This window comes from Bos mutus, chromosome 28 (genome assembly GCF_027580195.1).
Source record: "Bos mutus isolate GX-2022 chromosome 28, NWIPB_WYAK_1.1, whole genome shotgun sequence".
Taxonomy (NCBI): Eukaryota; Metazoa; Chordata; class Mammalia; order Artiodactyla; family Bovidae; genus Bos; species Bos mutus.
Genome location: NC_091644.1, coordinates 31,664,995 through 31,690,989, shown reverse-complemented (window position 1 = coordinate 31,690,989; position 25,995 = coordinate 31,664,995). Strand labels below are relative to the sequence as shown.

At 41.6% G+C, this 25,995-nt stretch overlaps 1 protein-coding gene and 1 non-coding gene across 5 annotated transcripts in view; both read left to right on the top strand.

The window, feature by feature from the left end:
* The first annotated feature begins 4,083 nt into the window (after positions 1–4,083).
* Positions 4,084–25,995, top strand: part of BICC1 (BicC family RNA binding protein 1) — a 352,248-nt gene continuing 330,336 nt past the window's right edge. Inside the window, exon 1 of one of the 4 annotated variants that reach the window (XM_070364951.1) lies at positions 4,084–5,021. In XM_070364951.1, the coding sequence (XP_070221052.1) occupies positions 4,526–5,021 (496 nt within the window). In that variant the 5' untranslated portion in view covers positions 4,084–4,525. The remainder of the gene's footprint in view (positions 5,022–25,995) is intronic. The other 3 variants (XM_070364950.1, XM_070364952.1, XM_005898905.3) reach the window with 3 other exon arrangements.
* Positions 18,595–18,667, top strand: TRNAG-UCC (transfer RNA glycine (anticodon UCC)). Its single transcript has one exon. It is a non-coding gene; the product is annotated as a tRNA-Gly (tRNA).

The following is a 25,995-nucleotide window of genomic DNA, read 5'->3' as shown; positions in this document are numbered from 1 at the left end:
TGCCTCTATTACGGACTGGATCTCTTATTTTCCATGTTGTAAGTTTTTCTTTTCATCTTGATTGACTCCCATGTTTGGGTGGCATGTAACCTTTAACAGCTTTTTCAGATAGATATGAGGAGAGGTCTTTGAGACCGTTCATATGGATGCATGAATTTGTCCTCATGTTTGATAGATAGTTTTGCTAGATTCTACTTCTGCATTGAAGAAGTTTCAGCTTCTACATTGAAAATTATTTTCTATCAGGCCCTGTTTTATTGCCTTCAAGCTCCTGGTGTTTCATCTATTTGGCAGGACTCCTATGTTTCTCTGTGTCTGCACCCAAGAAGCTTAGCACTGGTGGAGAAAGTCAGGACAAGCAGGCTGATCCCATTATAAATTTATGACTACCAACATCAACTGAACTCTCAACAGTACGAATTCACTCTTTTAAAAGAATTTTATTGAAGTATAGTTGATTTTAAGCAGCAGCATTCCAGTTCTTTGTTTTACAGATGCAGAAGCTATTTTAAAACCTCTGGACACAAACACACGCATGCACACCCCTCTCTACTTTTCTCGAACTTCTGGAAGCTCTCCTCTCACACTTTCAACAGATCACTTTGACTTTTACTTTTTTGGGGGGAAAATAAAAGCCATCAGAAGGGATGCCTTTGTGTTCTAGAAATGAAATCTACAAACGGACCTATTTTCATACCCTTCTGTTCATCTTCTGATGAACTGTTTCTCCTCTACTTATATCTTGGAGTCTATTCTGCTCTTGTTTTCAAAGTGCTATAATAATGATCCCTCCTTTTTTTCCTTTATATTCCATTTCTGTCAACTGGATCATATATAGTGGTTTTTCCAGTACTCAGACCTCACTCATTAAATCATCACCCGGCCTAAATGCCAACCAAGGCAATAAAGAAGAAACGTCTTCCCACATTATCCTTCAGCTACTGTTATTTCCTCCCCTTTGCAGCCAAACATCTCCCAAATTGTTGTCTTTACTCATTTCATTAGCTGTATTCATTCCTCTACCATTCCATTCTGGTTTTCTTGCTAAAGATCCAGTGACCTCCACCAAAATGTTTGACCTCATTATACAAAGATGATCACACTTTACTTTCTGAAATAGTCTTTTTCCTGTGCTTACATGCTAAAACTTTGTTTTTCCTTCTCATTACTTTTTATATCACCTTTCCCATTATACTGTCATCTACGTGATCACTAACTGTTAGAATTTCTGAAAGGCTCTTTGCTTGGTCCTTTTAAATTCTCCTCTCATTCCTTAATTGCACCCATGCACATGACTAGAATTACCACCTATAAACAAATAATACATTTTAGTCTCTAGCCAAGACCTCTTTTCTGAACTCCAGACCCATACATCCAAGTGTTTACTTCACATATCTTCTTGGAGGTTTCAACTCATATGTCCTGTTCAACTTTCCTCTGAGGTAGTCAGTCCTCTGCCAGTGTTTCCTATTTCAGTTAAGGGCACTTAACTCTCTTCACTTATGTTAGCCAGAACCCTAGAGTCATTCTTGACATTTTCCTTTCTACCACCCCATATTCAATCCATCATCCATCTAGTTGATGATATTTACCACCAAAGTATTTCTCAAATCCTCTTATGTATCCCCATTTTCACCTCTCTAGGGAAGCTACCAGCATCTCTTATCTAAATTTCCTGGATAGTTCCTTAATTGACCTAATTAGTTCTATCCAGTCCCTCAATCTGTTTTCCATACTGTGGCCACTGCCATCTTTTTAAAGTGTTAATCTAAGTACATCATCCTTTGCTCAAAGCCTCTACATGGCTTCCTTCTGCTCTAGGGATAAAAAGGAAGAACTCCTCAACTTGGCCTGTAGGCCTCACAAGCTCTGTTCCTTACATACCTCTCCTGCCTTGGCAAGCACCATCTAATTTCCTATTCTCAGCTGTGCTCATTCTCAGCTCAGGTTTTCCTTTAGCTCCCCATGCTGCCTCCTCTAACCACATATCTTTGCTTACACTAATTCTATTAAGATACAATGTAGCTTAGTGGCTAAGCATATCACTCTTCAAAACTAATTTTCAAGGGAGATTACCAAGGTTCAAATCCTGGTTCTACATATTATTTGTGAAGGAGATCAGCCCTGGGATTTCTTTGGAAGGAATGATGCTAAAGCTGAAACTCCAGTACTTCGGCCACCTCATGCGAAGAGTTGACTCATTGGAAAAGACTCTGATGCTGGGAGGGATTGGGGGCAGGAGGAGAAGGGGACGACAGAGGATGAGATGGCTGGATGGCATCACTGACTCGATGGACGTTGAGTCTGGGTGAACTCCGGGAGTTGGTGATGGACAGGGAGGCCTGGTGTGCTGTGATTCATGGGGTCGCAAAGAGTCGGACACGACTGAGCGACTGATCTGATCTGATCCGGGTAAGTTACTTAATCTCCTGTACCTTAGTTTCCTCAACTGGAAAATAAAGGATAATTGTGATATACTTGATCATGATAGTGTTATTATGATCAAATGAGAGTTTACAGAGGAGGCTCTTTCCTCTTCTTTCTTGCTCAGTTAATTTCTTCTCAAACTTCTATTCTCAGTTCCAGAGTCACTCTCTCAGAGAATCATCCACTGACCTCTCTGACTGAATCCAATTACCTCATTACAGCTTTTTTCTTATGTTGAGTCTCTTATTTGTCATGTTTAATATAGGTGGGATTTTGTATTTTTCTGAGTGATTTATACATTTACTTTTGGTTAACATTCTATCTTTCTCACTAGAATGTCAGCTCCAGGAGCCTAGGGATATTCTTTGTTTTTGGTCACTATTCTTTGTGCCTAACACAGTTTCCATTACTTAGTAGGTTTCCCTCCAAAATGTTTGGCTGGGCCTCATCTTAGTGGGATTTAGTTCCTTGACCAGGGATAGAACCTGGGCCACTGCATTAGGAGTGAGGAGTCTCAGCTTCGGACTACCAGGGAAGTTCCCCAAAATATCTGTTGACACAAACAGACATTAAACATCCCTGGTGGAAGCCTCCTTGATAAACTCTTTTGCTGCTTAAATTAGTGCTTTGTATAGTAAGTTCTGAGAAGGAAAACACGATGGTGAATCAAACAGTTTAGCTACAGATCTGCTCTTGGTTCCTTAGGAGGTGACTCTGAGCAGGAGGGTTCTCTGTTCAACAAGGCAGGGCTTTTGTGGAGATTATGTGCCAGATTCACAGGCCTGGGTTTAATTCTTAGCTCCATAATCTGCTGCTGTGTGACCTTAATCGTGTCATGTGACTTCTTACAATTCCAGTTTCCTCATCTGTCAAATCACATCACATTACTCAGCACAGAGCCAACTCTTAGCTAGGCAACTGAATCTCTAAGAATTTCGATTAATCTTAAACATAGTAGAGGTTTAAACATAGATCAGGCTTAAACATGAGGCTGATCATCCACAGGCTCATGCCAATGACATGGCATGACCCTTGTGTAGGCTAGTAAGTCTCCTTCTGTGGCCGGTGACAAAATGCCTTCTCATCCCCAGCACCCCCTCCCCAAAAAGTCAAACAAACAAACAAACAAACAAAACATACCCCCCTCAACTTTGTAATTTTGGTTACAAAAGAGAGTATGAATCCATGTGAGCTGGGAAAACAGAGTTCCAGTGGTATTTCCTGGTGCAAGCAAGTTTCTTTTTCCTTGGTGCTTCAAGTCCAAGTTTGAGTAGCAGTGGGTGAGCTGGCCTAGGCAGGTAGGATCAGAGGTTCGTTGCTGCCCATTACCTGTGAGAGACTGACCTTGGGAACAGAGTAGAGCCCTCAGTCTCTGACAAGACAGCCCTGCTCAGACGCCAGCTGAATCCAGCTAACCTCCTCTGCAATCTCAGAGCCTCTTTTCTCTAGAGCCCTCCTTTTTTTTTTTTTTTTTTAAATTAGTTGAATCTGTTCCCTGAGAATCACACAGAAAATGATTCCCCCTCTCACCTCAATCAAGGGAAAAGGAAAAAAATCCCATTCCTTACAATAAAAAGAGTAAGCCTCTTGTCCATTTCTTGTGCAACTAGCCGGCAACTGGCTGCGATGAGAGGAGATATCCGCTTTGAGCACGGAGTGGAGTGAGCTGCATGGAAGCAAGGACCACGGTGATGTCTGCGACAGATGGACGTTGTTCCTTCCGCAATCCTCCTCTTTTTCTCCTTCCTCCTGTTGCAAACTTGTGGGACCGACTGGGGCTGTGACTTTGAGAGAGTAGTGTTTGTAGGTCAAGAGAGGGGGAACTGTGTCTGTACTTCGAGTGAGTTCAGGAGGGTGCTGTGCTTGAACTCGGCGAGTGTCCGTGATGGAAGAACTGTGAAAGTATGTGTGTGGGACAAAATTCAGACGTGTAACCGCAGTAAAGTGGTAGTGCGTACGTGGTGAGTGTGTGCGCGCGAGTGTGTGCGCGAGCCAGGGGCTGCCCGCCCGCCCGCCGCGGCTCCCCGTGGGCCGGCCCGGCCAATGAGCGCGCGGCTGCAGGGGCGGCGGGCGGGGAGGGGGCGCCGGGGCCCTGCGGATGGAGGCGCGGGCGGCGCGGCGCGCTCATTCCGCGCGGGCGTTGCTGGCAGGGGGCGGTGCAGCCACTAGCCGGGGACCGGGGCCCGGACCCGGGGCGGCGGGCGGCGTAGGCGGCGCCGGGGGCTGGGATGCGCACGGGGTTCCGTGGCGGCGGCGTTGGCGGCGGCGTCGGCGGCCGCGGGGGCACGAGCTAGCGCCGCGGCGCGGGGAGCCAGCGGAGCCCGGCGGGCCAGCGGAGGCGGCGGCGGCGGCGGCTCAGGCAGAACAGCGGCGGCAGCCGGAGCCCGAGCGCCGCGCGCCCACCATGGCCGCCCAGGGCGAGCCCGGCTACCTGGCGGCGCAGTCGGACCCGGGCTCCAACAGCGAGCGCAGCACGGACTCTCCCATGCCCGGCTCGGAGGACGACCTGGTCGCCGGGGCGCCCCTGCACAGCCCCGAGTGGAGCGAGGAGCGCTTCCGCGTGGACAGGAAGAAACTTGAGGCCATGTTACAAGGTAGGCATCCCCCCTGCGTTCTCGGACTCCCCGGCCGAGCCCCCGACAGCTTCCCGAACATCCTGGTCCCGCGTCCCAGCGCCCGGCCCAAAGTCGACTTAGTTCCTCGTCCCTTCCCCCGCGGAGCCGAAGGACACCCAGGGAGTGGAGACCTCGCGGGAGTCCCCACCCTTCCACGCCTTCCAGGTCTCCAGGCACCGGGAACCCTGTGCTGACTGAACCGGCTTCAGAAAAGCCGAAGGCCGTGTTTGTACCCGCGCGCCCAAGTTGCATTCTTGGACTTTGGAGATGCCAACTTTAGTCTGGACACCTGGGCTGTGCCATCCGGACCCAGTCGGACGGCACAGAGTATGCGTGACTCTCTCCTTATTCGTTGGCACTCTTGAATTCTAGCTCTGTCTCATGTTTCTCTCCCTTCTCTTGTCAGTATTCACTTCCTCCAGCTGAGGGGCCTTGTCTCGTTATTGGGAAACGCTCCGCAGATGTCAAGGCTTAAGACAGGAGTTCCCGCCCCCCACCCTCCACCCGGGAGTGAGAGGGGCCAGGATGGGGGTGAGCGGCCAAAGCGTGGGGATGGTGTCAGGGCAGTCTGCTGGGTTGGAGGACAGTGTATGTTCATCGCCTGGCACGCTTATAAAACACATCTTGAGTTACACTTGGTTCATAAAAATCTTTCCGTATTATGGATGTCAGACTTTGCCTTTCACAACTTGGGATTTTTTTTTTTTTTTTTTTAAACTCCTTCGTTTCTCTGGGACTTTCCCAGTCGTAACAGCTTTAACCATGTAGGACTGGGATCGAATTCTGATTCTTAATGGGAGGATTGGGATTCTTAGAGTGAACACTAAAATGTCCAAGGTCATTTTGATCTTCTCTAAAAATGTCAATTACTAGCTTACTTGTAATCGCCAGTGTGGCACATTTACATCATCTAGAGAAATAAGGTAGTTTGAATGATTGTTCTTCAAATACCGTAGAGGGACCAGGCGTTACTTCCACTGAGGATGCAGTGGTGGATTCATTCAGTAGCTGGTGTCCTTACGTCAGGGAGGATAGGAGCTTTCTAGCTCTCTTTTGGCTTGGCGCATAACTTATTTCGACTTTATCAGTTAGTGCATCGAAATGTGGGAGCTCTTTAGCCCTCCATTGAAACGCAGTGGTTTTTTAGAACAATTAAACAGGTTATTTTTTTAAGACAGAACAAGATGTTTTCCAAAACAATAACTTGGTGGAAACAAATAGCAGGAGTCTTTGGCAGGCGTTTTTTGGATGAGCTGCGAACTTGTCTCTCTTGTTGCTTATTTTTATTGATAAACATCCCCTGTGCTTGTCCTGTCTCTGTCTTTCCCCCTCTTTTATTCCTCTTTTAAATTAGGTAAAGTCCTAGGAGCGTTACTTCTGAGATAAACTCTTCCCGTAGGAATATTGCAAAGTAGATTTGGAACTTAAAACCCCAGTTGCATTTCAATAACTTGTGTTCGTTGTTTTATTTGTTCTGGTTCTTTTTGCCTAGTTCCTATTTTAAAACAAAATATTAAATTTATTCAGAAAAAATATTGGTATAAGATTGTTTAGGTTGAACTGTTAACACACACACCTCTCCTTTCAGCAAGTTTCTTGTTTGTTTTGTACATCTGGAGGGTTGTGAAGACAGATGGCTCTTCTAATAATACTGCGTCTTCTTTACCTGTCTTGCCTGTGCGCACAGGCAAGTGATGTAAGCATCTAGGAAGCTGTCTTGCATAATCTGAGCTTTAGAAGTGGATTCCCTTTGTAGATATGATATTCTGACATGAGACAGTTTAAAATTGCTTTGTTGTGATAAAGTTTCTTAGGCGTCTTAAGAGTTCGCATTTCTTCAGCAACCTACACGTTAATGAAATATTCACACTTCAACTCCAAAGATGTCTTTAATAATTTAACCTAGTGCTTTAACTTTTCAGTCACTGGTAAGTGAATTGCACCTTCTAGGAAAGTAAATTTGAACACATTTGACGATAGAACTCAGTGCATTGTGTACCAAGGCATTTTGTCGTGCATGCTTCCCAGAGTCGAGTTTTGTTAGAGCCACCAGGTTTTATTTATTTATTTTTTTGGAAAATTTTTAATTGGAGGATAATTGCTTTACAATGTGGTGTTGGTTTCTGCCACACAACAGTGTGAATCAGCCATAAGTATACATGGGTCCCCTCTCTGTTTGAACCTCCTTCCCACCCTGCACCCTATCCCACCCCTCTAGGTTGTCACAGAGCGCAGGGCTGAGCTCCCTGTGTTAGACAGCCACTTCCCACTAGCTACCAGTTTTTACACATGGTAAGGTAGATGTTTCAGGGCTCCTCTCTGTATTTGTCTCGCCTGCTCCTTCCTCCACTGTGTCCACAAGTCTGTTGTCTATTTCTGCATCTCTGTTCCTGCCCTGCGTATAGGCTCATCAGTACCATTTTTCTAGATTCCATGCGTTAATATATGATGTTTGTTTTTCTCTTTCTGATTTACTTCATCCTGTATAACAGGCTCTAGAGAACCACCATGAAATAAGGAGTAAGACTGGTTTTCTGAACCAAACATATTCATATGTCTCACTGCTTGATACTAGGTGGTTAAAGCAAGTGTGGGCAATTGGAATCACTCAGAGTTAGGTTCAAATCCCTCTGGAATCTTGGGACAGTTTGTGAACACCTCTCTGTCACAGTTTGCCCATCTGTAAAATGGGACTGATTCTAGTATTATACCTTTCTCTCAGAGTTTTGTGAGAATTAAAAGAGATAATGCCTAATGAACCAAAACTTGCCATACCATTTTGTAAACAGTAATAGCTTAATATATATCAGTGCCAGTGAAGTTACTCAGTTGTGTCCAACTCTTTGGGATCCCATGGACTGTAGCCTACCAGGCTCCTCCATCCATGGAATTTTCTATGCAAGAGTATTGGAGTTGGTTGCCATTTCCTTCTCTAGGGGATCTTCCCGACCTGGGGATTGAACCCAAGTCTCCTGCATTGCAGGCAGACGCTTTACTGTCTGAGCTACTAGGGAAGCCTAATATATATATATATATATATAATCAGTTGCTTTTATTATTTCATTATTATTAGTAATAAATAAATACTATTGCATGGATTAAATCTATTTCTAATGCCTAGCACAATTTCTGACAGTCTATATTTGAATATCTAGGGAAACAATTTTGCATTTTTATAATTGCAGAAGTAAAATAAAGAATGAGGTAGGAGTTTGGAAAGTCAACAAATATTTTAATATTGTTAGATGTCCTGGGGTGAGAAGCTTTTTGTTTGAAAAGTGCCAATGAAGAAAAGTGTTTATTTTCCTGGTTGGGTTTCTGATTATTGTGCATTGGATTTGCCATTTTTCTTCACGTAGTTGCCTTAAAATGTGTATAGGTTCCCAGTTTAAATCAGGATAAATCAGATTCTCTGCCTTTAAGTCTACATAGTGCAAATTGGTGATTATAATGCTTGGAATTTGTTTCCTGAGAGACTGTCCTGGGGGTAAGTTAATGTTTAATGGGTTGTATTTTTATTAGTAGAGAAATTCTTCTACGCAATGGACCAAAAATTCAGTGAGTTTAAAATATGGGCAATAGGGTAGTGGTTAAAGAAATGAATGCCATTCTTGAATGATCATTGACTCCTCAAAGAATTGATAACACATGAAATCTACTAGGGCTAAAGAAATGTAGGAAAAAAAATCACTAGTTTTTAATTTTTTGCTTTTGTTTCTTGGCTGATAATTACTTTGGAACAGCCATGCAGAGTATCTGACATTTTTGCTTGAATCTAAATGAAGATTACCGATTTTATTAGTCAGCAGTTTTATAAATGGAAATTCATTTTCAAGTTTAAGGTTTTGATGAGGATGGTCGACCTTGGCATAGATACATGGGCAATATTATAATAATGAAGAAAAATTGTTCTTGATTTACTTAATACTGATATTCAGAATTTAGACTTTATACTTCATGTGGGGTAGTAGTATTGATTAAGTCAATTAAATGTGAGTTATGGTTTACAAAGAGGAAGGAGAGTGGTCTAGAGGAAAGTCTGGGAGAATGTAGGAAATCAGTGGGTAAGCAGAGTCAGAAATATAGCTCTGGTGCTGGCTAACGTCCTGAGAGACAGACATGGAATTTGTTAATTTTAGACTTTTCCTTTTTTTTTCTTTTGGGATTGTTTTATATCTTACGATTATACTTTTATTTTTACATTGAAAAATGTATACACATGCCATACAGTTGAAAGCTCCTACATAAAGTTTAGACTCATAGGCATTTTCAAAGTTCAGAATCCCTCATATGTTATCATAGAAAGAAGTATTGGCAGTGAATGAAGCAGTGACCTGTTTTTATAAATTGAGGTTGATGTCTGGTGGGCTTTTAGGATATTGCTGTTAAAGACTTTAAAAGCCATATTTTGGGACTTCCCTGGTGGTCCAGTAGTTAAGACTTTGCATGCTTCCAATCAATGCAGGGGGCGTGGTTTTGATCCCTAGTTGGGGAGCTAAGATCAACCCTACATGCCATGTGGCACAGCCAAAAAAAAAAAATGAAGCAAAACATGTTTTTACAGGTTGACAGTGATGGGCACAACAGGATTCATTGACTGCCGTTTGCTTGAGGAACAGAACTAGTTACTAAAACAGCTGATCGCACTGTTGATTAAAAGTAAGAGCAGCAGTTACATAATTACATATCTTTTTAATCTGGCAAACTTTAGTGAAGATTGTCTTATGATTTGGTAAATAGATAATAATTTTTTAGATGCTTTTGTGAGAGAGATGAAGCCAAAATATATGAAAATGGAGGAGTGCTGAAAATGAAAATGAGCTAAGCTGGATAGAGTTTTCTAGTTAGGGCTTGATAAAAGCTAGTAAACATTAAGAACAGATGCAATAACTTTATGAAGCTTAATGGTCGAAAGCAAAGGACTCTTGGCCAGATCTGGATTTGAGTCTCGGTCTTACTTTTAAGTAGGGAACTTGAGAAAATTCATTACCTGCAGCCCATTTCTGAAAGAGGGTGATGTAGGATTCTGATGTAGGAGCATACCTACATCCTGTGCTGGTTGTGACTACTCAGAGAATAAAAGATGTATGTAAAACATCACAGCGCTGGCCACATAGGAAGTGCTGGATAAATCACTAATAACCACATTCATTATAAACTATAGTTCATAAAGTGCACATTTTTCTATTGAAAATGAAAGTCTAGTATACTGGAAAATGAATTAAATGAATTAAATAAATGGTTCATTTATTAAAATGATAAATGAGCATTCACAGCTACCTAAATATTATTATTGGCCTTCCTGGTAGCTCACAGTGTACCCGGCATGTGAGCCCCTTGTGAAGGTGGTTGAGTACATAATGAGAAAAGCTGTATTGGACACGAGTGCGGAATTTTAGCTTTTGTGCTGGATGAGAGGTCTTTGCACTGTCTTTAGCTGTGATGGTTCTTGCCTTGAGAATTTTTCATTCCTTAAATGGTCTGAAGCCAGTCTTTTCTATGGTTTTTACTAAAGACGAGCCTCAGAATCAGTTACTCTCCCTTGTGGTTTGATGTTGCTCTGAACTTGTCATTCATTGGCACCTTTGAAGAAAATGCTGGGGACCTGGGATGACATGTTCTATTTGCTCATCTATGGGGGCCGAGGTAGTCCTGTCTTCTGGGGATGTTGTGAGCACAGAAGGAGGTGATGTGGGTGAAATGCTGAGCCCAGGGCCGGGCACACAGTGTTTGGTCACGATAGCCCTGTGCCACGTGATGGAGAGGGATTTCAAAACACTAGATGGAGAGGTATTTCAAAACACTAGAAAGCAAATGCTTGCCAGGTTTTTTTTTTTTAAGATTTTTTTTTTATTTTGATGTGGACCATTTTTAAAAGTTTTTATTGAATTTGTTACAGTGTTGTTTCTGTTTTTTTTTTTTTTTTATATTTTGGTGTTTTGGCCTGGAGGCAGGTGGGATCCTAGCTCCCTGGCCAGGGATGGAACATGGGCCCCCTGCATTGGAAAGCAAAGTCTTAACCAGTGGACCACCAAGGAAGTCTTTCTCTCTCTTTAAAAAAGGAACAAAAAAAACACAACTGCATATGAATTGCCCCTGCCCACAGTGAAAGTCTTCTTCCAATCAGAGTAGTTTATTAGGACGAGTATAGTAGAGTTGGAGAGCAGAACTGAAGGTTCAGACTGTTTTATAAGCTAAAGGAAAATACATCAGGGGATGTAGAGCCCAGCACTAAAGAGCTCGGGAACTGCTCTGGGGCTGACCTGGGTTGGGGTCCTAATTTCATCCTTTGCAGGGTCCTGGGAGGATGCTGTGACAGAGGCAGGGAGTCAGTGCTCTCTGTCAGTCTTACCTCTGTGAAGACTTCTGGGACTTTGGCTAAGTTGATCATTGATAAGTTAAAACATACAAAGAGTTTGTCCTATCGATGATTTTAACAGGCAGGAATGTATCTGGCTGCGACTAACAGAAAACCCAACGCAGAGTGGCTTAAACAAGCCAGGGGGTTATTTTCCCGATGAAACAAAAAAATCTGGGGCTGAGAGGCCCCAAGAGCTACTCAGGGGCTTCAGGGAGCCAAACAGCTCTCCCCCCGACCTTGGCCGTCCCAGCCGATGGCTGTGGCCTCATTGGTGCAGTCTGGCCAGGACTCTACCTTGAGATGAGTCTGTGGTCTCTGCAGGGAAAAGGGCAGAGAACAAAAATGGTTTTTTATTCAAGATTTTGCTTTTTTATGTGACAAAGAATTCTCTGTCCTGGAACTTCCATCTGTATTTCTTTGGCCACTCTTTGCTACAAGGATTCTGGGAAAGAAAGAGATTCATTTCCAGCTTCTCGTAGAAGGAGGCAAGGACGAAGGGAATCCGAATGGATCCAGTGATCCAACCCGTAGTTTCCCCAAGAGCTGAGGTCATTGTGACAGAAACACCAGGCTGTGCCTGATGTGAAAGCTTACCCGTGTCAGAGACTTTGACCTGCATTGATAACTCCTGGAAATCTAGATTATTTGGTAGTGTTTATGTTGGTGAAATTTCTTCTTGGCTTAGTTCAGGAAACCTCATTTCCTAAGAGAAAACACCTTTGATCATGGAAAGCGGTTCTTGTGTTTTTACGCCTATTAAAAAAAGGACTTAGGGCCCATAAGTACTGTAACTGTCTTTTTCTCCTTCACTTTTTTCTACCTGTCAAGTGTTTTTTTTCCATTGAAAATTATACAGCATAATACATCCATTTTACCTTTTAAGAAACATCTTGTTATTTTTAATATATCTTATTATTAATAATATCTTATTACTTTTAATGCGTTTTTAAATTGAAGTATAGTTGATTTACAGTGTTGTGTTGATTTTTGCTGTGCAGCAAAATGACTCGGTTGTACACATACATTCTTTTTTATATTCTTCTCCATTACGGTTTATCCCAGGATATTGAATATAGTCCCCTCTGCTGTACAGTAGGGCCTTGTTGTTATCCTTTCTGTATGTGGATAGTGTGCAGGTACTAATCCCAAACTCCCAGTCCATCCCTCCCCGTTTTACCTTTTATTACTCTGAGATACTCTTTCTCTTCTCCCTCTTCCTTCCAGCCCACCACACATCTCAAGTTGCTTTTAAAATAGACTGGTTCAGTGTAGTTCATACTTTTTTCCCTTTAGGGTTTTCTTAGAGTGGTCACTGCAATAGCATCTGGCCAATGAAGCCAGCATTTGTTTAGAAAATGAAGTCATTTTGGAGGCAGTTTGATAATAGAATTATCATCAGATTTGTGCCATGTTTTGCTGTTTGAAATTGTCCAGAATGATGAGCTAATAAAAATACCAGTTGGCTCATCCTTAGTTTATACTGTTTATTTAAAAATCTAGGCCTTTAAAAATGCATGGTTGGCGGGAGGGGGCTTCCCTGGTGGTCTAAGACTCCAAGCTCTCAATGCAGGGGGTCTAGGTTCGATGCTGGTTGGAGAGCTGGATCCCACATGTGACAACTAAAGATCCCGCATGCTGCAACTAAGACCAGGTGCAGCCAAATAAATAAGTATTTTAAAAAAATGCATGTGATAATAGTGACTCTAAATATTCCTTTAGGTAAAAAGCTTAATAAACCGCCCGAGATGAGGCACTGTTTCAATACTACTCCGTAGTAGATGTGCAGTGTGTGGGGATGACCTTGGCAAGAAACCCTCATTCTGCTGCAAAAGCCACCACATTTGGTTTTTAATCCTTGTGGCACCAGCATTTAATATCCAAAGTGCACAAACCATTAATAGACACATTTTGTGGATGTTTTACTTTTATAAATCCATTTACTACCTAATAAGCTACTAATAACTGTAGCTGATGAAACCATTTATATTTGTAACACATATTAAATCCTGTTCCCATTTATGATACTGGCATATAAAAAGATAATGATCACTTTCTAGCTCTGAAGTAGTTTTTCTGTAACTGGGAATAAGATAAATAATATATTAGTCTGCATATTGAGTTGATCTGGAGCTTAACTACATCTCTTGTATAGGAAGATGCTTAAATATAAGACTTTAAAATTAGCCATTGTGTTTTTTTTTTTCAGATTTTGAAAGTAATACAAATTTATAGAATATTTGAAAATACAAACAGATGTAAAAAAGAAAAACCAAAAGGCATCCCTAAATCTAGAATCCAGCAGTAACCACTGATAACATTTTGGGTATTTTTTCCTGGTCTCTAAAAACTGTGCTCACAGGTAATTTATTTTAGCAACAGATGTTGAGTTCCTGCTACATGTCAGTTACAGTATTGGGCTTTGGTGGGTTGGGGGAGCAGATAAAAACTAAGATATGGTTCTTATCCGTGTGTGACTTGTGTCCCTAAAATTCTAAACTGGGATCATACCTCCCTTCTTTGCAGGAAATGGAAACCCACTCCACTATTCTTGCCTAGAGAGTCCCATGGACAGAGGGGTCTGACAGGTTGTAGTCGATGGGGTCTCAAAGAGTTGGACACGACTGAGCGACAAATGCTTTGGTATCATGGGTATTTTCCATCTCATTAAAGATTCTTGAAGAACAGGATTTTAAATAGCTCTATAATATTAGCCTTGACATATGATTTGCTTAAATATTATGACATTTTTTCTTTTTTTGCTCAGACAGTAAAGAATCTGCCTGCAATGCAGGAGACCTGAGTTTGATTCCTGGGTCGGGAAGATCCCCTGGAGAAGGGAATGGCAACCCTCTCCAGTACTCTTGCCTGGAGAATCCCATGGACAGAGGAGCCTGGTGGGCTACAGTCCATGGGGTCACAAAGAATTGGACACAACAGAGCAACTAACACTTCCTCTTTATGGCATTTTATAACATTTTTAGGTGGTCATTCATTAAAAGGAACCTAATGTTTCTATTCAAATTGTCCCAGATTCAGGTCCTGGCTCTATCATTTAATGGTTGTGGTCCTGGTGTTTAATCTCTAAGTTGCCACTGACTCTTTTGCTACTCCACAGGCTGTAGCCCACCAGGCTCCTCTGTCCATGGAATTTCCCAGACAAGAATACTGGAGTGGGTGGGTTGCCATGCCCTCCTCCAGGGGATCTTCCTGACCCAGGGATTGAACCCGTGTCTCATGCATTGGCAGGCAGATCCTTTACCACTGAGACACCAGGGAAGCCCATTGGTTGTGTGGCCTGGGGCAAGTTAATAACTTCTCTGAGCCTCAGTCTTCTCATCGCTAAAATGGAATAAATGTAGTTTCTAGGTTATAAGAAAAATACTGTATATCAAGCATGTACCAGTGTCATATGTAGTGTGATACTCAAGAGTTATCAGGTAATGGGTGTTAACATGCTGCCCCAAACCCTTTTTGCCTGAAAAACATTTTTTCCATCCTTAATTGTTCTCGTAGGAAAAATTCTTTCTAGTGAAAATTTTAGCTCAAAGGGAATAGACATTTTTAAGGCTTTTGATAAATTTGCAAAAATATTTTCTGGCAAGATTCACGGGTTGGGCAGAAGAGACAACAGATTTGTAGGCTGTCTGCTCCTGGTACCTGTGATCCCACCACCTGGCTTGAGTTAGTGGTGGTGAGAGATTAGGAAATAACTGAACGACCAATCTAGAGTTAGAGTTCTGTTTGTTTCCTTCATCGAAAACTTTGAATGATGTTTATCATACACCATTAGCATGTCTGGGAATCATATAAATCAAAACCAAAGAAGAGTTGAATTCTTTTCTTTCTTTGATTCTCTTTACCCTTGAGTACAACACAGCACCCTTGAACCAAGTGTCGCTTTAGTCTTGTCTGACGCTTTGTGACCCCATGGACTGTAGCCTGCCAGGCTCCTCTGTGCATGGGGTTCTCCAGGCAAGAATACTGGAATTGGTTGCCGTGCCCTCCTCCAGGGGATCTTCCCAACCCAGGGGTTGAACCGGCATCTCTTGTGTTCCCTGTCTTGGCAGGTAGGTTCTTTACCACTGGAGCCACCTAGCAGTAAGCATTCTCCACCTTGAAGCTTTAAACCATTAAACTGCCTTGAATCATTTTAGTCTAGGAGCATAATTTTTAACTGGCACATGTTTCCAGTGGCTTGCTGTCAGGAACTTGGGGGAAGAGCACAAACCTATATATTTCTGTGGAGCGGATGTACTGTTTTTATTATTGCATAGCAGGCTCAGAATGATTTGATTTTCTTACAGACTCCTATTAAGTCAGATGTCATAGATACCTATTTAGTATATTATGAATTAACTTAAGAACACACATTTTTTTTTTATTACAGAAATTTAAAAAGCAATATAAGGGAAACTTTTAAAAAGAAAAGTAATAATTTGCCATTTCACTATCCTATAGCTGTTTTCATTTTTCTGCCTTGGAATGTAATCCTTGGGAATGTAATCCTTGGGATGTAATCCTGGCTGTCCAGTGGTTAGGACTCTACACTTTCACTGCTAAGGATGTGGGTTTGATCCCTTGTCAGGGAACTAAGATCTCACATGCTGCTTAGCTCAGCCAAAAAAAATAAAAAAAGAGAAGTGTAGTCCTTGAGATACATCCTTGACTATTTGTGTGGAGTTTATGTAGTTGGAGCATTGATTTTTGTATTCATCATTAATCTACTATATTAAATGTTTTTGTATTTCTAAGCAGTTTTCAATTAAAATTTTATGGTTGGATAATGGTACATCTGATCAAAAAACTTTTTTTGCAGTTATAGAGAGCCTTATCAGATCAGATCAGATCAGATCAGTCGCTCAGTCGTGTCCGACTCTTTGCGACCCCATGAATCTCAGCACGCCAGGCCTCCCTGTCCATCGCCAACTCCCGGAGTTCACTCAAACTCACGTCCATCGAGTCAGTGATGCTATCCAGCCATCTCATCCTCTGTCGTCCCCTTCTCCTCCTGCCCCCAATCCCTCCCAGCATCAGAGTCTTTTCCAATGAGTCAACTCTTCGCATGAGGTGGCCAGAGTACTGGAGTTTCAGCTTTAGCATCATTCCTTCCAAAGAAATCCCAGGGCTGATCCCCTTCAGAATGGACTGGTTGTATTTCCTTGCAGTCCAATGGACTCTCAAGAGTCTTCTCCAACACAACACTTCAAAAGCATCAATTCTTCGGTGCTCAGCCTTCTTCACAGTCCAACTCTCACATCCATACATGACCACAGGAAAAACCATAGCCTTGACTAGACGAACCTTTGTTGGCAAAGTAACGTCTCTGCTTTTGAATATGCTATCTAGGTTGGTCATAACTTTCCTTCCAAGGAGTAAGCGTCTTTTAATTTCATGGCTGCAGTCACCATCTGTAGTGATTTTGGAGCCCAGAAAAATAAAGTCTGACACTGTTTCCACTGTTTCCCCATCTATTTCCCATGAAGTGATGGGACCGGATGCCATGATCTTCGTTTTCTGAATGTTGAGCTTTAAGCCAACTTTTTCACTCTCCACTTTCACTTTCATCAAGAGGCTTTTGAGTTCCTCTTCACTTTCTGCTGTAAGGGTGGTGTCATCTGCATATCTGAGGTTATTGACATTTCTCCCGGCAATCTTGATTCCAGCTTGTGTTTCTTCCAGTGTTTCTCATGATGTACTCTGCATATAAGTTAAATAAGCAGGGTGACAATATATAGCCTTGACGTACTCCTTTTCCTATTTGGAACCAGTCTGTTGTTCCATGTCCAGTTCTAACTGTCGCTTCCTGACCTGCATACAAATTTCTCAAGAGGCAGGTCAGGTGGTCTGGTATTCCCGTCTCTTTCAGAATTTTCCACAGTTTATTGTGATCCACACAGTCGAAGGCTTTGGCATAGTCAATAAAGCAGAAATAGATGTTTTTCTGGAACTCTCTTGCTTTTTCCATGATCCAGCGGATGTTGGCAATTTGATCTCTGGTTCCTCTGCCTTTTCTAAAACCAGCTTGAACATCAGGAAGTTCACGGTTCACATATTGCTGAAGCCTGGCTTGGAGAATTTTGAGCATTACTTCACTAGCGTGTGAGATGAGTGCAATTGTGCAGTAGTTTGAGCACTCTTTGGCATTGCCTTTCTTTGGGATTCGAATGAAAACTGACCTTTTCCAGTCCTGTGGCCACTGCTGAGTTTTCCACATTTGCTGGCATATTGAGTGCAGCACTTTCACAGCATCACCTTTCAGGATTTGGAATAGCTCAACTGGAATTCCATCACCTCCACTAGCTTTGTTCGTAGTGATGCTTTCTAAGGCCCACTTAATTTCACATTCCAGGAGAGCCTTATAGTGAATGTGAATTACGTAGCTTTTTTCTCCTTTGGAACTATATTCCGAGGAAACAGTTTTGAGGAATATAGTTACTAAAAAATGATGGTAATTTTTAAAGCAGCTGCCAACTTTAATTGGGCACTGACTATGTGCAGTGTTCTGGTGCTTTATGCCTCTGCAATCATTTCAGCCTCTCATGCAACAGCACATGAGATGTAGATACTGTTTGGATCTTTGTTTTACGGACAAAAAAGCTGTAACTCCTGTGAATTTTTGGAATTGTGAGTGGATCTAGACACTAGTTTTCCTTGTTGTAGAGTCAAAGCTCTTATATACTGTGGAGACGTATCAAATCTGAGTCTAGGATGAGCAGCTCTACTCCAGAACAGATTTCAGTGCTTTATCAGTTCCCTGCTGAAATGCAGAGGGCTGTGGTGGTAGGCATGGAGATGGGTTAGGATTCTTGGTGAGAGTGCAGATGTTCCAAAGCACTACCTTCTGCTACCTTTGGTTAGGTTTTCTCTGTCCTTTCCTTTGTGAAACAGGTATAATAACACCTGTCTCCTAGGGTTATTGTGAAGATTATATGAAAATGTGTATAAAGTTGGCTCGTTGTTGGTGCCCTGTACCTAATAGTCTGTGTGTTTCAAACTCACCTCCTGTTCTTCTGTAGCATCTAGCCCAGTGCTGTGAAAAATAACTTGTGTGTGTTTACCGAGTAAATGACTCATGATGGATCTGGATTAAAGACTGTCCTGTTTTGGGCTGGTGGACCTGCACTGACCTCATAGGATGGAGCTTTAAAGCTAAAGTACGTGCTTGACCTTATGGAACACCAAATAGGGACATCCCTGGTGGTCCAGTGGTTAAGACTCTGCACTTCCACTGCAGGGAGTGTGGGTTCAATCCCTGCTCAGGGAACTAAGATCCCACATGCCCTGTGGTGTGGCCAAAAATAAATAGATAAAGCCTTAAAAAAAGACACAAAATAGTTTTGCCTTACTTAAGTAAGTAAGGCAGAGTAATTCTCCACATGCAAGGTAGTCTTTTTGCACTTTCGAGTCCAGTCGAATGTTATATTCCTAGTGATAAAACATGAATGTGGCGTTTTGAATGAGGATATGCGAAACTTCATTCAAGCGAGGTTTGTGTCTATGTCTGAACTACATTAGTTTTATAAATTGAAATTTGTCAAAGTGAATATAATTTTTCAGTGTATTTGGTTACAGATTATTATTTTTACTGTTATTATTATTATTATAATATTCTTCTTTTTATTCTATACATTTCCAGATACTTGTTTAAATATGTAAATATGATTTAAAACCATCTAAGTAAGAGATGGTTTTTTATGTTAGTTTGTTCATTACATGAGGATATTCACTAAGGTATTTTAGGTAGGAGCGAGATAAACTACTTCTCCCAGTATCTCCCAGTACAGTGGATGACTTGAGCAACTTGAGTTTATGACCTGGTCTTTCCCCTGACACTGTCACCTTGTACAAGTCACTTAACCTCTTAGGGTTCAGATTAGCTGCCCCCTAAAATCCTTTCCATCCCCTGGATTCTGGGTCTTTCGCACAGTATGCGATATAAACCCAGTACTAATGGCGTGTGGTGTTAGAGGCTAACTCAGCTCTACATCCATGAGTAGTTTTGGTGGGAATTTGCCTTGATCTGAATCGCACACATGAGCATTCACAGCAAATGGGGGAAGATGGTGAAATGAAAACAGTTGCAGTATCCTTGGAGGAGTGAGTGTTTCCAAGACAGCTGACCACAAGCTCTGCTTTCTGGCATCTTGGCAGTCAGGTTTACAGTGCTGTGTATTCTGTGGGCTCTATGTTAGCTAATGTAAGGGTTTCTGCAGTAATTGAGCAGGAAGGACAGTGTACATCATAGCTGAGACTTGTTGGTGTTGACATACTGTGTTAGAAGAACAAAGGAGACTATGCTTCCCCAAGTAGCATCTTTTTGTCACATTTTCCTTCCTCCTTTGCCAGTGTGTCCAGTTATCAAGTTTCATGTGCCAGGGTTTATATCTGTCATACAAACCACTAGAGAAATGTAGCTGGGAAACGTAATAATGTTCATTAGAAAAAAGTGAAAGTGTTAGTCGTTCAGTCATGTCCAACTATTTGTGACCCCATGGACTGTAGCCCACCAGGCTCCTCTGCCCATGTGATTCTCCAGGCCAGGATACTGGAATGGGTAGCCATTCCCTTCTCCAGGGGATCTTCCTGACCCAGGGATTAAACCCAAGTCTCCTGCATTGCAGGTGGATTCTTTACTATCTGAGCCACCAGGGAAGCCCTAATGTTCATTAGAGGAAAATCTCAGTTAAAAAGACATCTGTATGCCCACATTTTAAGTATTTTCAGCATTGATTTAATTGTGTATTGATTATTGAGAACTAACACAGTATTTCTTATCTTGTACAGAATACCACTGAAGGTTGTATTATTTATGTTTTGAGTTAATTTCTTTATCATATGGTGAACTTATGAAGTGCCATTCAAAGTCATATTGTGACAGGCTTTTATTTTTTTAAATTGCTTGATTATACTGATTTACTTTTAAAAAGTCAGGAAAATGTATGTTTAGCTTCAGTATTGGAGGAGCAGTCATATAAAATGTTTTAGTCCAGGGGGAATGTTTTTCTTAAAGAATTTTTTATATGAGAAATAGAAATCCAAGATACAGAGTTTTAATTTTCTTATAGGGATCTATAATTTAGTAAAACATTGCTGGCAGTCATATTGTCACCTCAACAGAAAGATCGCTTCAAAAGTATATTTACGGGGAGTTCCCTGGAAATCCAGTGGTTAGGACTTGGTGTTTTCACTGCCAGGTTCAGTCCCTGGTTGGGGAACTAAGATCTCGCAAGCCATGCAGCACAGCCCCCCAAATTATCAGCAGTGAATGAATATCTGGGATGAATTATCTATGGAAAGTTTATTTGACCAAGTCTAAGCAAGTAGGATTGAACAAAAAAAAATAGAAAAATGGATTTGAATATGAAGGACGTTCTGCATAAATGATTAGCTTTCAAGCTTGTGAAAATTGTCTCTCATAATAAATCATTCAGAAATAGCAGGGCCATTTGAAAAACGTGGTGGGAAATTACTGTGTGTGTTAAAATCATGAGGTCATGCGTTGGGGACTGCACAGTGAATGAGGCCTTTTACCTTTAAAAAGAATACAATCTAGTAGAAAAGAAAATCTACCTAAACTTGTTAATAGGAAAGAAAAGGACATCCCGTAGAATAAGGCTGTGTTTACTTAATGTGCATCTTAGTCTGGGGTTGCCTACCTCTATCCCACAAGATAAAGGCTTGTTGTAACTAGTTTATTTGGGAAGTGCTCTCAAGGAGAGGAAGTGAGGGAATAAAGGCAGTCATATGGGGAAGAAGGCAAAGCCAATACAATGATGCATAATTGACTTGGTTACCTCTGAGGGTAATGGCTGTTTCTGGTGCATTCCAGAGTCTGCATCCCTGAATCATACATCTAAGTGACTTGAAAGAATCATTTGTCTATCAACTTCTGTCCCTCTTTGAAGAGGATTGAGGATTCCCAGGTCGCTCTGGTAGAGAATCTGCCTGTCAGTGCAGGAGGTGCCGGTTTGATCCCTGGGTCAGAGAGATCCCCTGGAGTAGGAAACGGGCAACTCACTCAAGTATTCTTACCTGGAATCTCCCGTAGACAGAAAGCCTGGCAGGCTACAGTCCATAGTGTTGCCGAATTGGACACGATTGAGCAACTGAGCACGTGCACACACACACACACACACACACACACACACACAGAGGTTGCCTCATGAGATTTACCTCTTTACTTCTGAGTTACATACACGTGACACCTACCAGCCTCAGAAGACATCTGACAGACTTCCAGAGCAGGAAGTGAGAAGTCTGTTTACTGTTTGAGATGAGTGCTATCCAGTACCGGAGAAGGCAATGGCACCCCACTCCAGTACTCTTGCCTGGAGACTCCCATGGACAGAGGAGCCTGGTAGGCTGCAGTCCATGGGGTCGCTAAGAGTTGGACACGACTGAGCGACTTCACTTTCACTTTTCGCTCTATGCATTGGAGAAGGAAATGGCAACCCACTCCAGTGTTTTTGCCTGGAGAATCCCAGGGACGGGGGAGCCTGGTGGGCTGCCGTCTGTGGGGTCGCACAGAGTCGGACACGACTGAAGCGACTTAGCAGCAGCAGCAGCAGCAGCTATCCAGTACAAAGTCAGTTTACACGTGAACAGAGCATTTTACTGTAGCCTGACTGGAATCAGAGATGAAGTGGTGGGTGAGATGGTGTGTATTGTGTGATATCTTCATAAACTTTAAATGCAAAAAGAAAAAAAAAAGGGAGAGAGGTAAGTGGATGTTTAAAATGTTACATATTCTTTGTTCTCAATCAAAGTTGTTACTGTAAATTCTTGATGACTTCTACTGTGTGTGTTTCTCTTGAGTTTGCTGTAATGTGAGATTGTAGAAATAAATCTTTGTGTGGCCAGAAAGATGATGGAGTAAGAAGCTCCAGAACTCACTCTCTGACAGAAACACTGACTTAATAACAATATACAATTCAAGGGTCATTATGAGAATGCCTCGACAAGCTCAAAGACAAGAATAGCAGCAGTAAAATGGGTTATCAAAGTGGTTTCATTTCATCTACACCAGCCCCTTTCCTAAGCTAGCAAAGCTAGAAATTGGGAGAAAAAGCCCAATTTGCTGGTTCTCCCTTGGAATGGAAAGAGAATAGTGGAACACACCTTTGACTTTCCAGCTTTTAGGGGAACTACCCAAGGGATTGGTTTTTATTTTGCCTGACTTGGAGTACTGATGGGGATCTGGCATAGTTAAACCTGCAGTACTGCAGACAGACATTAGAGGGAGCAAGAGCCTCATGAAAAAGAAATCAGCCGACTTTCTTTTCCCAGCATGCCCAGAGAAGAGGCAAACCTTCTGAAAGATTTGAAAGGCCTCCAGAATCTCTTGCTGGGATGATTGATGGAAGTCTTCCTCAATGAGGCCAATCTATAAAGACTGGGAGAGGTGGCTATTTTTTTTTAAGTGAAAAATCATAAGATAACAAGGCAAATAACATGGCACACAAAAAAGCAAGACATGGACCAATCAAGTGGACGAAGTAAACCTTAAGCTGACCCTGGAAATAAAGATCTATGAGTTACCTGACAAAGAATTCAAAATAATCATTTGAAAGAACCTCAGTGTACTGCAAGAGAACACAGTAAATAAAATAAACAAAGCAATGTATGAACAAAGTGAGAATATCAACAAAGAAAAACTATAAAAAAGAACCAAACAAATTCTGGAGCTGAAGGATACAGTAACTGAATTGAAAAATTCCCTAGAGGGGATCAACATCAGACTTGGTCAGGCAGAAGAAAGAATCGGTGACTTTAAGACAGTTCATTTGAAATTATTGATTCAGAGGAATGAAATGAAAAAAGACGAAAAGTGAAAAAAGCCTTAGGTATTTATGGACCAATATATACTATAAGAGGAGAGAGAGATAAGCAGACAGCTTCTTTGAAGAAATAATGGCAGGAAACTTCCCAAATCTAAGGATGGAAATGAACATCCAAATTCAAGAAGCCTAAGAGTCCAACTAGGATGAACCCAAAAAATGTCCATGCAAAGTGATCAAACAATCAGAAATCAAAGACTGAGAATCTTGAGAGAAATGAGAGAAAAGTAACTTGTTATGTCACAAGGGAACTTGTGTAAGATTATCAGCAGATTTCTTAGCAGAAATATTATAGGTCAGAAGGGACTGGAATGATCTATTCAAAGAAAGAAAGAAAAAAACTTGTCAGCTAAAAATGCTATATTCAGCAAAAGTACCCTTCAGAAGTTAAAGAGAAATAAAGACCTTCCTGGACAAATAAAACCGAAGGGAGTTCATAATCACTAAAACATATGGAATAAGTTCTCTGGTAAAGAAAATTCCTATAATAGATGCACAAAAGAAAATGAGAAAGGAATAAAAACATGTCACTATCTATATTGCAAACTCTATCAAAATCTCAATGACATATTTGAAGACATAGAAAAAAACTAAAAACTCATACAGAATCTCAAAGGATCCCAAATAGTGAAACCAGTCTTGAGAAAGAAGTACAGAGTTGGAAGCCTCACACTTCATGACTTCAAACATATTACAAAGTTACAATAATCAAAACAATTGAGGGTTTCCCTGGTGGTCCAGTGGTTAAGAATCTGCCTTATAATGCAGGGGGCACGGGTTCGATCCTTGGTCTGGGAAGAGCCCACATCCAGCGGAGCAACTGAGCCCGTGAGCCACAAGTACTGAATCCATACTCTAGGGACCGAGAGCTACAACTGCTGGCCCTCCATGCCTAGTGCCTCTGCTCTGCAACAGGAGAGAAGCCACCACATGAGGAGTCTGCACTGCAACGAAGAGCAGCCCCCACTCACCACAACTAGAGAAAGCCCACGTGCAGCAAGGGAGACCCACTGCTGCAAAAAAAAAAATCTTAAAAATGCCCATAATTGTACTAGCATGAAGACAGACATATAGACAATAGAGAGCCCAGAAATAAACCTTCTCATTGACCAAGGTGCCAAGGCTATACAATGGGGAAAGGATAGTCTCTTCAACAAGTGGTAATAAGAAAACTGGATACCCACATTGAAAAGGATTCACATGGACCCTTACTTTTCACCATATATAAAAATTAACTCAAAATGAATTAAAGACCTAGGAGGATAGAAATTATTTCAAACATCTTTTCTGACCACAATGGTATGAACCTGGAAATCAGACATAGCAAGAAAAATGGGAAAAGAACAAACACATGGAGACTAAACAGCATGCTACTAAAAAACCCGATGGGTCAGCAGTGACGTGGGTTTGAACCCCAAATGACAAAATGGGAAGCAGCATTAAAATTAGGTGTAAGTCTTCTTGTATAGTGGCCAAAATCAATGAAGCTAAAGATTTCCTAGGAGGTCAAACTAAAAAATGAAGTAAATGTATGATGACTTTTAAGTTCTTATTCATTTATATGAGTACCAGGTTTTTATAATAAAATACCTCAAAGCTATGAATTTAAAAAATGATTTAGCACAAGCTAAATCAAAGCCTTGGTATAAGTTTATCATATCATCCAGCAGTCCTACTTCTGGGTATAGATACAAAAGAGTTGAAAATAACATTCTAGAGATAGCTTTACACCCATTCATTACAGGATTATTCACAGTAGCCAAGAGTTGGAAGCAACCTAAATGTTCATCAGCAGATAAATGGATAAAGAAAAGATGGTATGTACATACAATAGGACATAACTCACATTTAAAAGGAGGGAAATCTTATCACGTGTTACAACATGGATGAAGCTTGAGGACATTATACTAAGTGAAAAGTGAAGTAAGCCAGGCACAAAAAGATAAATATTGCATGATTCCACTTATATGAGGCATCAAAGATAGTCAGTCTTAGAAACATAGACTATAGTGCTGGTGTAAGGGGTTGAGGGGAGGGGAGCAGAGAGTCCTCAGTGGTTATGGCATCCATTTTCAAAGATGAGGAACTTCTAGAGATCTGATGCACGACACTGTGCATACAGTTAACACTTCTGTACCGTATATTTAAGAAAAGTTCATTTTAGTTGCTCAGTCGTGTACAGCTCTTTGCGACCCCATGAACTGCAGCACGCCAGGCTTCCCTGTCCATCACCAACTCCTGGAGCTTACTCAGACTCATGTCCATTGAGTTGGTGATTCTATCCAACCATCTCATCCTCCATCATCCCCTTCTCCTCCTGCCTTCAATCTTTCCCAGCATCAGGGTCTTTTCCAGTGAGTCAGTTCTTTGCATCAGGTGACCTAAGTATTGGAGCTTCAGCTTCAGCATCAGTCCTTCCAATGAATATTCAGGACTGATTTCTTTAGTATTGACTGGTTTGATCTCCTTGCAGTCCAAGGGACTCTGAAGAGTTTTCTCCAACCCCACAGTTCAAAAGCATCAATTCTTTGGTGTTCAGCTTTCTTTTTAGTCCAACTCTCACATCCATACATGACTACTGGAAAAACCATAGCTTTGACTAGATGGACCTTTGTTGGCAAAGTAATGTCTCTGCTTTTTAATATGCTGTCTAGGTTGGTCATAACTTTTCTTCCAAGGAGCAAGCATCTTTTAATTTCATGGCTGAAGTCACTATCTTCAGTGATTTTGGAACCCCCCCTCAAAATTAAGTCTG